General features: G+C 39.3%; 1 protein-coding gene across 2 annotated transcripts in view; it reads right to left on the minus strand.

Moving 5' to 3' along the window:
* Positions 1-14,780, minus strand: part of AKT1 (AKT serine/threonine kinase 1) — a 139,002-nt gene that overhangs the window by 31,999 nt on the left and 92,223 nt on the right. For both annotated transcript variants that reach the window (XM_074213234.1, XM_074213235.1), the window contains exons 9-10: positions 13,725-13,850; positions 3,756-3,884 (exon numbers count right to left, since the gene is read on the minus strand). In XM_074213234.1, the coding sequence (XP_074069335.1) occupies positions 3,756-3,884; positions 13,725-13,850 (255 nt within the window). The remainder of the gene's footprint in view (positions 1-3,755; positions 3,885-13,724; positions 13,851-14,780) is intronic.

Consider the following 14,780-nt stretch of genomic DNA (forward strand, 5'->3'; position numbering starts at 1 on the left):
TGGGGTTATGATGCAGGGGAAGCAACTGATCCAGATGCCAAAAGAATCAGCCCTTTGCGTTCAGTGACCTTGAATAAAGGACAGATTATTCAGGACATAGACAAAAATTATAAGCTGGTAAGGGACCACAGTGCATTATATAACCTTCCTTTATTGAAAAAAAGAAGGAAACAAGCATTTATTAAACACCTACTGTATGCCAGCCTCTGTTTTAAGTACTTTACAAATATTACTTCATTTCATCTTCATAACAATTCTAAGGTAGGTGCTATTATTATCATTCCCATTTTAACAGATGAGGAAACTAAGACAAACAGAACTTAGGCCTTTATGATTGCAGAACCACTGTTCTGTCTATTACTACACCACCTGTCTACTAATACTGATAATTGGGAGAAAGGAAGTAGATGTCACCCAATCTTTTCTTAAATAACCTCTAGAGATGGGGAGCTCACTACCTTACAAGGTAGATGCTATAGTATTAGCTCCCACCCAATGAATTCTTAACAATTTTTTAATGCCCAACTCTAATACTACACCCTACATATAGGAAGCTTTCCCTGACTCCTTCTGTCAGTAATATTTGCTTCCTTTGGTCCTTACATAGTACTTTTTTTTATAGCTCTCTATCACACTAAACTTATAATATTATAAATTATAATTTTCGGTATTTGTATCCTATCTCCTTTCTGTGTTTTGCCTAAATTGTGTAGGTTTCCCAGCAACCAACACAGAGCTTATCCAACAAAAAAGAATGAGTAGACCCAAAGAGGAAAAAAGATAGACACAGACACACAGACACACAGACACACAGACACACAGACAGACACACACACACACACACACACCTTCTGCCTGGAAAAGAGAGGACTACTTTAAAAAAAAAAGCTTTTATCTAACATTTCTAGGGTCTTGATGTTTATTTCTATGACTAAGAACTATTCTTCAACATACTAGCAGTCAAGGGATAGGAACAATTAAAAAAGAAATATAAACTACCAGTCACCCCTTGAAAAAAAAAGTTCAAAATCAGAAATAATCAAAGAAAACTAAAATTATAACAATCCTGACATCCACCAAGTTAACAAACATGGGAAAAACATCATGGTACAGGGGTTAGTGGCAGGCATGTTAATTCCCTACTGGTAGAGTTTTGAATTAGTTCAACTCTTCTGGAAAACAATTTGGAATTACACAAGAAAATTACTAAACTGTTCATACTCTTTGACCCAGAGATTCTATTACTGGGTCTGCATATACCCCAGGAGGTTACTGATAGCAAGAAAAAACTGAAATGTGTAAAAAAGTTCAGAGTACCATCATTTGTAACAGTTAGTCAAGAGGAATTTTTATTAAGTCCCTACCGTATGCAGACACTGTATTAAGTGGTGGGGATATTTAAAAAAAAAAGGTAAAAAAAAAGTCTCTCCCCTCAAGAGACAACAAAAAAAAAATCTAGAAACAAAATATGTAACTTATGATGAAGCAATCACTGAAACTCTAGTATGTGATTAATTAGGGATGACAAAAATGAATAATTATGAGAAACCTAAGAAAACTATGAAATGATAGAGTGGAAGCAGCAGAACTTAACAATTTGGGAAAGATGTTTGTCCTTCGTTCTCAAGAAAGACCATGACATCAGGGAGGTGATGACATGCAAGTGAACTGGATTTGAGTGGGGTGGGGGTTAAGTCACCAGCCTCACTTTCTCCTCCATAAATCAGGACAACTGGAGAGATCCCTGGATGTGGGCAATCAGGGTTAAGTGATTTGCCCAAGGTCACCCACCTAGTCAATGTCTGAAGTCGAATTTGAATTCAGGTCCTTCAGATCCACTGTATCATCTCAGTAATAACAACATAAAGATGCATAACAAAACTATCAGATACAAAGTTAACTCTAGGACCATACTCTCAAAATCAAGACACATCTTAGGAAGGAAGTTGGGGGGGGATACTTTCAAAGGGGGTTTGCTGGAAAGCTCTATCACATCAGAACAAAATGTGTCAAAGTTTTAAAAAGGAAAGAGGACCACTTAAGTCAGAAAGACAAAAGCTATGAGCAGGACAAGAAAACCCTCTTGGCCTCAATGGTTATTTCTTACTCAGAGTGCTTAGCTGGTGTTTTCAGAACAAGTTGTTATATAAGAGTATGATGGAATCTATTCTGCTATAAGAAATGATGAGCAGGTCTAAATCATTAATTATTAGAGAAATGCAAATCAAAGCTCCTTTGAGGTACCACCTCACACCTCTCAGACTGGCCAATATGACCAGAAAGGATAATGATCATTGTTGGAAGGGTTGTGGGAAATCTGGGACACTATTACACAGTTGGTGGAGCTGCGAACTCATCCAACCTTTCTGGAGAGAAATTTGGAACTATGCCCAAAGGGCAACAAAAATGAGCATACCCTTTGACCCAGCAATACCACTACTGGGTCTATACCCTGAAGAAATGATGAAAAAGAGTAAAAACATCACTTGTACAAAAATATTCATAGCAGCCCTGTTTGTGGTGGCAAAGAATTGTAAATCAAGTAAATATCCCTCAATTGGGGAATGGCTTAGCAAACTGTGGTATATATATGTCATGGAACACTATTGTTCTATTAGAAACCAAAAGGGATGGGAATTCAGGGAAGTCTGGAGGGATTTGCATGAACTGATGTTAAGTGAGATGAGCAGAAACAGAAAAACCCTAACAGCAACATGGGGAGGATGTTCGACCTTGATGGACTTGTTCATTCCATCAGTGCAACAACCAGGGACAATTTTGGGCTGTCTGCAATGGAGAATACCACCTGTATCCAGAGAAAGAACTGTGGAGTTTGAACAAATTTCAAGGACTATTCCTTTTAATTTAGGGGGAAAAAAACTAGATATCTTATTGTCTGATCTTGCTATCTCTTATACTTTTTTGTTTCTTCCTTAAGGATGTGATTTCTCTCTCATCACACTCAATTTGGATCAATGTACAACATGGAAAAAAAATCAAGACTGACAGATTGCTTTCTGTGGTGGTGAGGGAAGTAAGATTGGGAGAAATATTGTGAAACTCAAAGCTCAAATAAAATCTTTATTAAAAAAAAAGAAAGAAATGATGAGCAAGATGTTCTCAGAAAGACCTGGAAAGACTTACAGCATAGCGTAACTTACATGGTAACGTGCTACACATGCATAACCTTTGTCAAACTGCTTGCCTTGTCAATGACAGGGGAACGGGAGGGAAGGAGAGAATTTGGAACTCAAATTATGAAAAAATGCTAATAATGTTTTTACGTAATTGGAAAGAAATAAAATTTTTTTTTAAAAAGGGAATAGGTTTAGTTGATAGCATGAGTCCTTTTAGTGAGCCAATGAGAAGGAATCTTTAATCAAAGGACATTAGAGGATGAGAGGGAACCAAGGCCACATCAGAATAAGATCTCACTGACAGCAGGAAATCAATTAAACCTAGCACCTCCTCCAAGGTAGAGTAGTATTCTATATATATATATCAGGTTCTATACATATTTATTGAATGTAAAAGTCTCCCAAGATAGCAGCTAGCCTAGAAATCATAAATCACAGAATCAGTCAATAAGCATTTATTAAACACCTATATGAAAAATAGTAAAAGATAATTTATTCCCCTGTGCATACCATCATATTTGGGAACTCATCAATTCCAGCCCCCTCACTTTGCAAATGGGAAAACTGAGACCCATAAAAAAAAAATTGATCCAGAGCAGGGAAACAAAATAAACTCACCTCAGGGGCCAGGTATTCTGGGGTCCCGCAGAAGGTCTTCATTGTAGCACCATCCTTGATCCCCTCCTTGCAGAGACCGAAGTCAGTGATTTTGATATGACCATCTTTGTCCAGCATTAGGTTTTCCAACTGGGCAGGAGAAGTACAAATCAAGATCAAGGTTAGTATCATAGATTGGACTGAAGAGAAAACAAGACATCAGAATTGGAACAGATCTCAGAAGAGAACTAACTCACTGACTCCAACCCCACCCCTGTTTTACTTAGAGAAGTGAAGACCACCCAAGGTCACCAGCCTAACTAGAAACTATGGCTGGACCCTCAAATCTCCTGATTTCCGGGCTAGAAATTCTTCCCATGGTACCCCAACTCTTAAGCAATAAAAGCAGGAGTTTTTGCCCAGGGACAAAGATGTGGAAACTAACACCTGGAAGAATGCCAAAAAGTCTCCCCAGACTTCCAATGTCACCCCCCCTGTAAAGTTTTCTCTATCCCACACATCCTATCCTTTTAAGCAAGGAGTGCTCTCCCTCCTCAACCTCCCTACCACTATATGAATGTCCATTCTCCATGGTCCTGATCCCCCCCCACCCCGTGTCTTATTTAGTTATTAAAATTAGATACTCCCCAAGCACAGGATCAAATCTTTTCTTTCTCTGACTCTTCAAAAACACTGAGCACAAAGTCTTACCCACTGATGCCCAGGTAATAAATGTAGTAGTCACTGAATAATTTGCAAAAATAGGGACAAAAGTGCCTTGGGATATAGAAATCATGAGCCCATCCCAAGGCCAGTGACTAAATCATACTTAATAAAGGTCAGTAAAAATTTATTTGCATGGAGTTTTGTAAATACAATTAAAAAGATTCAAAAATGAAAAGAAAGGGGAAAAGGAGAAAAAAATTAATTACAACTACAAGTGAGATAAGAAAGAGCATGTGTAGGAAAAAGAGATATCCAGAAATTAACAAAACACAAAATCCAAGACAGAAGATAGCCGTGACTTCAGATGCCTATAAAGAAATGCATAAAGAATGAGACACCCAGATGGCTTAGGCGCTCTCTCATAAAACTCATAAGCTAAGGACTCTAACTAAATTTTCAAGAGACAGAACCCACAGAAGGACCCAGTGAGGCAGTTCTCCTACTCAAGGTAACCTGGAAAAGAGCAGAAAGGCTCTGCTCCCCGGGGTCGGAGGGGCGGCCCGCCAGAGGGGTGGCCCGCCAGAGCGAGAAAACTTCAGCCTCACAGAGGTAGTCCCAGGGCACTGGGAGCCTCAGCTCACAGCAGCGGGGGAGTTTCCTGAGCTATGCCCCAGAGAGCACTGGGCACAAATTGGGGGAAACGGGGAGGGGGAACCTCTGCCAGTGCGAGCACATGAAGCCCAGTCCTCAGGGCACACAGAGAGCAGTCAGTGCAGCCCAGTTCCAGGAACAGAAGCAGGCAGAGCTGGTAAGCAGGAGCCCCCAAGGCATGATCCCATTGAACCTAGGGAGGGGAGTGAAGAGAGAGACTGCAGAGCTCTGCCCCTGAAACAGGACTCTGGGGCTCTGACCACATTCAGATTCTGATCACAGTCTAGGCCCCCCCATAGAACAGCAACCCCCCCACCTCAGCTCCATGGCAGAGGGGGGGCACTTATGGTTGTTCACAGAACAGGAGGGAGGACAGAGCCTCACACACTGAGACCCTTGTGGGAGTGTCCCAAAATCTCAGGAAGCACCCCAAAACCAGGCTTAGGCTGGGAAAATGAGCAAGCAGAGAAACAAGAGGAACACCATTGAGAAATATTTTGCATATGAGCCCAAGAAGGATCAAAATACTCAGTCTGAAGATGAGGAAGCACAAACTCCCGCATCTAAAGATTGCAAGAAAAACAGAAATTGGGCTCAGGCTATGACAGAGTTCAAAAAAGACTTTGAAAATCAAATGAGGGAGTTAGAAGAAAAACTGGGAAAAGAAAGGAGAGAGATGCAGGAAAAACATGAAAATGAAGTCAGTAGCCTAGTCAAGGAAATCTAAAAAAATGCTGAAGAAAATAGCATGCTAAAAACCAGCTTAGGTCAAATGGATAAAACAGTTCAAAAAGTTATTGAGGAGAAGAATGCTTTAAAAAAGCAAAATTGGCCAGATGGAAAAAGAGACAAAAAAAAACTTTCTGAGGAGAACAAATCCTTCAGACAAAGAATAGAACTCAGGGAGATTGATGAATTTACGAGAAACCAGGACTCAATACTTCAAAACAAAAAAAAAGTGAAAAATTAGAAGAAAATGTGAACTATCTCATTGAAAAAATAACTGATATGGAAAACAGACTTAGGAAAGATAATTTAAAAATTATTGGAATACCTGAAAGTCATGATCAGGAAAAGAGCCTTGACATCATTTTCAAAGAATTACTACAGGAAAATTGCCTGATATTCTAGAAGCAGAGGGAAAAATAGAAATGGAGAGAATCTACCGATCCCCCCCCGAGAAAGAGATCCCAAAAAACCAACCCCCAGGAATATTATAGCCAAATTCCAGAACTTCCAAATCAAAGAGAAAATATTACAAGCAGCCAGAAGGACACAGTTCAAGTATCATGGAACTGCAGTCAGGATCACACAGGACTTAGCAGCAACTACACTGGAAACTCATAGGGATTGGAATACAATATATACCAGAAGGCAAAAGAGCTTAGAATGCAGCCAAGAATCAACTACCCAGCAAGGCTGAATGTCCTCTTCCAGGGAAAAAGATGGACTTTCAATGAACCAGGGGAATTTCAAATGTTCCTTTTGGAACGGCCAGAGCTGAACAGAAGGCTTGATCTTCAGATACAGGACTCAGGTGAAACATAGAGAGTGGAGGAGAAGGGGAAAATATGAGGGACTTAATGATGATGAACTGCATGTATTCCTGCATAGAAAAATGACACTGATAATATTCATATGAACCTTCTCAATTAATAGAGCAGGTAGAGGGAGCTTTTATAGATGAAGCACAGGAGAAAGCTGAATTTGAAGATAAAATATGGTGTAAAAATGGAGTCAACAGAAAAAAGGGAAATGTAATGGGAGAAAGAAAAAGGAGAGGGGGAATAGGCCAAGATATTTCATATAGTAAGAATTTCTTTATTCCAATGAACTATTGCAATGATATAGAAGGGGGAAGGCAAGGGGGAATAAGGGAATCTTCACTCTCATCAGAGGTGGCTAGGAGAAGAAACAGCATATATACTCAGTGGGGTATAGGTATCTGGAGTAAGAAGGAGGAGGACAGGGGGAAAGGGGGGATGTGAGTGATGGAGGAGAGGATGAACCATGGTGGGAGAGTGGTCAGATATAACACATTTTCTTTTTTACTTCTTGCAAAGGGCTGGGATTGGATGGCTTCTCCAGGACCATAGGGCCAGGTGGATGCTGGGCCTAAGGGTTGGTAGGGGGCTCGGGGCCTCTTGGCCCCAGAGCAGGGTATCTGTCTGCTGTGCCACAGCAGAGTCAGAGTGAAAGGAGAGAGAAAATAAAGTACATAGTAGTGGAGAAATACAAAAGGAGGGAGTTGCGATCAGCAATGGCAATATGGAAGTAACTTTTGTGATGGACTTATCATAAAGAATGTGATCCACCCACGACAGAGTTGTTGGTGTTGGAACAAAGACTGAAGCACATTTTTTATTATTATTATTATTTTGGGGGGGTGCAGGGCAAATGGGGCTGGGTAGCCTGCCTGGGGCTGCATAGCAGGGTGCTTGTTGGATGTCTGAGGCCAGATTTGGACCCGGGTGCTCCTGGCTCAAGGACCAATGCTCTGTCCGCCACCCAGCCACCCCTACTATTATTACTATTTTATTTCATTTTGGGTCTTTTTTCTTTCTTTTTTTGGTTTTTGCAGGGCAGTGGGGTTGGGGTGGCTTGCATGTCACACAGCTGGGTGATTGTTGGGTGTACGGGGCCAGATGTGGGCTTGGGTGCTCATGGCTCCAGGGCTGGTGCTCCAACCCATTGCACCACCTGACCATACCTACAATTATTACTATTATTTTTTTATTTTAATTTTTTTTCTCTCCCCTTTACTTTATCACTCAAGCAAGTCTATATTTATGGGGGAGGGGGTATTTCATTTACTCTTAAACAAGAATATTTTATTAATGTATAAAAAACATTTGTACAAATGAGAATAAATATTAAATTAAAAAAATTAAAAAATTTAAAAAAATTTAAAAAAAAATGAGACACCCTAACCTAATGAGGCAGATAGGACCTGACTGGTATCACTGACAATTGGTGAGTGGAGACCCATGAGTGGAATATGGTTCTAGAAGGACTTACCTTATTTAAAAACAATAGGACAGGTTAAAATGGTTAAGAAAGGGAGGTAAGGGTGAAGGAGAAGCTTGAAATAGCAGTTTTCAATTGATATCAAATCTAGGTGGGGGTGGAGCAGGAGGGAAGGAGAGAATTTGGAACTCAACAATGAAAAATTAATGTTAAAATAATTTTTCCATGTAATTGGGAAATGTTCAATAAGATAAAATGTGTTTAAAAAAAAAGAAAGAGCAGTTAAATAGGATGTAGGAACCAGAATAGGGAAACATGGGGGGGGGGGGCAAGTCTTTGACATAAGATCCAGGCAGAAATAAAATCAAAATTGTTACTAGAGTATATTGGAGACCATAAGCATAGTACTGAAGCTAATGATAGGGGAAATCAATGAGTTGGTTATCTGTTACAACCCTCTCCCTCACTCTACTCCAAGTAGGGTATGTAATAAGTTCTTGGTTTGTGTAACTGCATCTTTCTAAACATGGAAGAACTCACAAGAGGAACTGCTATTCTTGACCTTATTCTCATCAAGAAGGAGGAACTGACTGACATAAAATGATGGGAACCAAGGGGGGGGGGGAATTCCATCACAGAATTTTGACAGAGAAGGAGAAAAAAGAGTGGCATACAAATCTGACATCCAATCTAGGTTTTGTGAGAGCAGCGTTCAAAAGTGTTCACAGAAAGGATGGGCAGGATCCAGTGGCCTAATAATAATCTGCAGAGTAAGTCAATCTAAGTAGAACAGATGGCAATTAGAATAGGAAGAAAACTGTTGAATGGCAGGGTGGAAGGGTTGGGGGGAGTTGTTGTTACACTGAGTATTTCTGGTAATCCAGAAATATTATGATGTCTAAAATTTAGAGGGGATTACCACAAGTTGCCCAACTATCAGAGATTTCAAATTTGAAATTATGTAGAAAAAGTAAACCATTCTTCCTCTCTGACTCAGCTATCCCACTACTGGATTTATATCCCAAAGGAAGTAGATAAACAAAGGTCCAGTATATGCCCAAATGTTAATAGCAGCATTCTTTGTGGAAGCAAAGCACTGGAAATAGGCCAAATGACCATTGACTGGGGAGCAGTTTAAAAAAAAAAAGGTTGTGACTGTAATGGAATATTATTATATAGTATGAAATGAGAAACACAAGGAATTCATAGAGTCCAGGAAAGACTTGCATGGACTGATACAGAACAAAACAAGCAAAACTAAGAAAACACTATCTACAATGATTACAATAAGGTAAACAAAAAAGATCACTTTAAAAAGAAGATGAAGTTAGAGTAATGGAAAAATTAACAAGAGCATTAGAGAAAAAATTATGAAATAGACCTTTCCTGACTTTTGAATTAGAGAGGTAGGGAGCTACTAGAACAAATTATTATGCATAGACTGTGAAAAATAAAATCTCTTAATCAGATATTTTGCTGAAATTTTTTTTCCTTATCTTAAAGGAGAGTTGGATCTAGAAAAAGGGGTAGGAAATGTAATATAAAGACTAGAGACAAATAAGTGAGGCAGTGGGTAGAGTGTGCCTTGGGACTTGGGAGTCAGGAAGATCTGGGTATGATCTTAGACACTCAGCTGCACAATCTTAGGCAAGTGACAACTTCCATTTGCCCTCAGTTTCCTTAAATTGAAAACAGTCTCATAGGGCTGTTGTAAGGATCAAATGAAATAACACGTAAAATGTTTTGCAAATCTTAAAGCATTGCATTAAATGCTATATTATTATCATCATCATTATTATTATTATTATTATTATTATTATTATTATTACAAGGCATCAATTTTTTTTTAGAGAATAGATAATACCAGACTAACCTCATTTTCTTTCATTACATTATTAATACCCTGTCAGATAAAGATAATGCTATACATTTTGACCTAGAGTTTGGCAAAGGATTTGACCAAGTCTCTCCTGTTATTCTTATCAACTAGGAGAGATGTGAGAGATGGCAGTAGCATAAGATGAGTTACAAACTGACTGAGTGATCTAAGAGGAGCCATTAATGATTCAGTGTCAGCCTTGGGGGGAGGGGGAAAGAAGTGTCCAAGAGATCCACACTTGACTGGGTTAATTCATATTTTTATGAATGAAGGCATAGATGGCACAACTATCAACTTTGAGGGGAACACAAAGGTAGGCAGAATAACTAACCCATCAGATGTCAAGATTAAAAAAAGATCACAGTTCTGTGACTTTAGGACTCAGAGCACATACAGATCAACCCCCTTATTTTACAGTAAGGGAAATTGAGGTTTAGAGAAAATTATTTGTCCAAGGTCACATGAGTACTAAGTGGTGGATCAGTGATGTGAAGTCAGGTCTTCTAAAACTAGCATGCTTTCACCAACATCATGCTGACAGAAGGTTGGGCTAGAGGTCCAATAAGGTCTTCTCTCACTAAATCTATAACCCTATGAACATTGAGTTGACCCTAAGATGATCAGATTTAATAGGGATAAAGTCTTTAATTTAGCTTCAAAATATCAGCTTTACAAGGAGAAGATGGTTAAGATAGCAGTTCATCTGAAAAAAACTGGAGAGCTTTACAAGTTTAATCTGTCAACAACAGTAGCTAAAAAGCCCAACATATCTGGAAAGATAATAGAAAGTAAAAACGTTCTTCCATGATCTGACCCAATACTGGGCTGAGCTATGGATGCCCCCTTTTAGGAAGGACTCAGAGAAGCTGAAGATGTCATGAAATTAAGGAACTAGGGTTGTTTAACATAAAAAACAAAAACTTTGGTCATGATAACTATTTTTCAGTATGTGAAGGGTCATTACTCAGATAGGATGAGCTTTGTTTGGCTTGGTCCCAAAGGGTAGAATCAAGGAACAACAGGCAGAAATTGCAGAAGCTTACAGATATTTGATGTAAGAAAAAACTTGCTAAAAGTGAGAGCTATCAAAAAGTAGGAAAGGGGCAGTGCATTCCTCCTCACTAGAGCCTTAGTGAGTAGATCGCTTGAAAGTGCATGGAGATTCCTGTTTAGGTATGGGCTAGACTAGATGGCTTCTGAAGTCCCTTGCAAAGAGTGCTTGGTGATGCTATAATATGGAGCCAGAATGCTCATATTCAAATGCTGAGTCTAACATCTGAAATCTATGTGACCTCGAGGAAGTTACTTCTGTTTCCTCTCTGTTAAAATAATAGCTAATATGTATTGAGTTGTTAAGTCACTTTTCAGTCATGTCTGACTCTTTCTGACTCCATCTGAGGTTCTCTTGGCAAAGATACTGGAGTGATTTGCCATTTCCTTCTCCAGTTCATTTTAGAGATGAGAAAACTAAGGCAAAGAGGGTTAAGTGACTTGCCCAGAGTCATATAGCAAATAAGGGTCTTGAGGCCAGATTTGAACTCATAAAGATGAGACTACTTGACTCCAAGCCCAGCAATTTATTCACTTCACTGCTTAGTTACCCCAATCGCTCTTAAGAGCTAGCATTTTTATAACACTTTTAAGATTTACAAAGCACTTTATAAATATTATCTCATTTTATCCTCATAATAATCCTAAAAAATGGGTGTTATTATCATCATCATCCCTATTTTACAGATGACTAAATTGAGGCAGACAGTAGCTGCATGACTTGCCTGGGGTCACAGAGTTAATGAATATTGATGAGGCAGGATTTGAACTCAGTTCCTCCTGACTCCATGTCCACTGCTCTACCCATTGCACCATAAATGATGGGGTAGCAATCAACACAGTCTCCAAAGTCCCTTCTCACTCTTGGATTCCTATGTGCAAAAACAGGCCAAAACAACTATGTGATTCCTGACCTTCTCCTCAATCCCACCCCTGATAATTCTTTTCTCTTCTAAGGAAGTTCTTGAATCATAGGATATCAGTCATGGAAGGGATCTTTGGGATCATTAAATCAAATCCCTTCTTTCAGCAGAGGAAACAGGGCCAAGAAGGGAGAAGTTTGCCCCAAGTCACACAGTGACTCAGTTGGATCTGGGATTCATAATAAATAACTATTTCTTTAGCTTTTAGAAAGTACTTCCCTCAAAATAGTTCCATTAGACAGCAAGTTCCTTATACAGATAAGGAAACCAAGGTTCAGGGGAAAACTGTTCTGTCTAAGCTACCATAACCAACAAGAGCAGAGTAAATATCCAAACCCTGTTTTCCAGTGCCCCAAATAAGATCCCTACCATGACATTTATGTCCTCTGGTGAGGGACTTGGTGAAAATGGGTAGTTTAGCTTTGTTCAAGTGGCCCTATCCCACTGACCTCTCTGTTATTCTTTACCAATAGGGACATTTTTAAGGGAATGGACAGAAGACACTGAGGATTGGAAATGGTAGGGGAGAAGAAGCTGTCCTTCATGAGTACCTATCAGTGTTTGGAGAAGAGGGGCCTGGTAATCAGTGTCATGATGGTCTTGGGGTATAGGATAGATAATATGTACCCCAGAGAACTGGTCTGATGACTGGACCATTCTTTGGGGTTCTCTGAACACCAGGAGTTTTGATGAGGGCTAAACAGAGAGGGAGGCCTTGGTGACCACTTTTGCTCTCTATAATTTGTCCCCCCAGAGAAAGAGGATATTGTTTACAATTCCAAAAGCCTCCAAATATTCACAGTTCCTTCTCTTTAATCCTTTTCTCCTTCAAATTTTCCCAATCAAAATTGAGCATCAAATCCAAGGTTCTTTCTGCCTTCTGCCTGGCTCCTGGCATTCTTCTGGACCTTCCTGTGCTAAGTAACTGGTTCTTCAGAAGCAGGAGAACATAATACATGATAACCAGAATAATGTTAAATTATTGAAGCACAGAAGCTTTAGACTTAGGAGATGCAGGGGCAAACCATCCCTTCAGAACCATTGTGTTGAAGAGGTGTACTTTCTGCCCATTAGCAAAGAGATGATTGACTAGAAGTGTAGAAGGAGATCCACATTTTCAAACCTGTTGATATTTGGATTGCATTTACTTATTTGTTACAAGGGAGGGTATGTATGGGGGGAAGAGGGACAAAATAATGGAATGTGACAGTAAGGACTACAAAAGAGAAGATAATCAATAAAACATCTTTTACCATACAGAAAAAAAAAAAGAAATTAAGATTGCAGCATAATCAAATAGGGCAATTGTATTACTAGCTGGTTGAATTTAATACAGAAAGATAAGATGGACCAGGTGAGGAAACTCCCTTTACTGATGCAGACTAGCACCATCTCTGCAACTTACAGCTTTAGAGAGCTTCCCAGGTTGAAAGACTTGCCCCACTGTCACATAGTGAGATACACAGTATGTGTATCAAAATCTAAGTCTTCTAGCCCCAAACTGCCTTTAAGTTCACATTACTTTTTTAAAAAAATTAATTTATTGATTATTCCAATTACACTCAAAGATAATTTTCAACATTCATTTTTTTTTTATGATTTTGAGTTCCATATTTTTCTTCCTCCTTCCTTTCCTACTCCCTTCCCCTTGACAACAAATAATCTGATATAGGTTATATATGTATAACTATGTTAAATATATTTCCACATTAGTCATGTTGAGAAAGAAGAATTGCTTCTAAAGAACTCGTGATGGAAAATATCACATTACTTTTTAAAGTCAAGAGACTGGCCTTAATAGTTAGTATATATTCCTTTCCTTTTTTTCTGGACCCAAATTGTTGTTCTTCCTACCTTGAGGTCTCTGTACACCACATTCTTCTCAGAATGCAAGTAATCCAGCGCAGACACAATCTCTGCCCCATAGAACCTGGCTCGGTCTTCCGAGAATACCCGCTCTCGGGAGAGATGGAAAAACAGCTGAGGAGACAAAGACACATTATACCTCTTCAATACCCTCTTTCTTGGACTTGGAACTAAAAGGCTGCCTTCCCTATTATCACCACTGAGGCAGGAATGAGGAATAAAAGAGTTCCTGGTCCCATTAACCAACTTTTCCCATTTGTCACAAAGTTTTGTGTCCAGCAATTCCTAAAATTTTAATTCAAACCTCTGTGAAGGGGCTACTAGAAAGGGCACTCTGTACATTCAAGTACTGTCCACGTGACCAACTAGGCTAAAAATGAGTCCTGGGAGAGGAAGCTCTAGTCAGCATTCAGAGTCCTAAGCCCAGAAACCTTTAGCCCAGCATGCTGGGAAGAAGGGCACAGTAGAGAAACTAACTTGGCCTCAGGAGGCTTCAGAGGAAGTTTCCCTTCTTGCTGAAGGGGGTCCTGGGCAGCAAGCAAACCCTATCTCTAATAGAACATTTTTAAACAAAGGGAAGAAAGACTTCCATTTCTATAGTGTCTCGAGTTTTAGAGAGCACTTTCCTTGGAACCTGTAACCTCTCTATGAAGGAGGTAGTTCCAGCATCATCAGCTCTATTTTACAGATTAGGAAAAAAAACATAAAAACAAAAAAACCCCACAAACTATTAAATGTCAGAGCAGAGAGATAAACTTTTTACACAACTCTTTTTGCACTAACATCACAAAATCTATTGATCTTGATAATATCAAATCCTAATACAGTCTATTTTGCTTTTAAAAAAAACTGCATTTAAAGCACAACTCCCCTTCCCACACCCTCCAGGGGCCCTGAGGGAGAGCTATTCTACCACAGAGTTTTACTTCTTCTTCTTCCCACAGGTTCAACATTGAGGAAGAAAAGGCAAAGGAGGAAACATTTGTTAAGTCAGGCACTTTGCTAAGTGCTTTACAAATATTATCTTACTTGATCCACATAATA

The sequence above is a fragment of the Macrotis lagotis genome, chromosome 1, assembly GCF_037893015.1.
Source record: "Macrotis lagotis isolate mMagLag1 chromosome 1, bilby.v1.9.chrom.fasta, whole genome shotgun sequence".
NCBI lineage: Eukaryota > Metazoa > Chordata > Mammalia > Peramelemorphia > Peramelidae > Macrotis > Macrotis lagotis.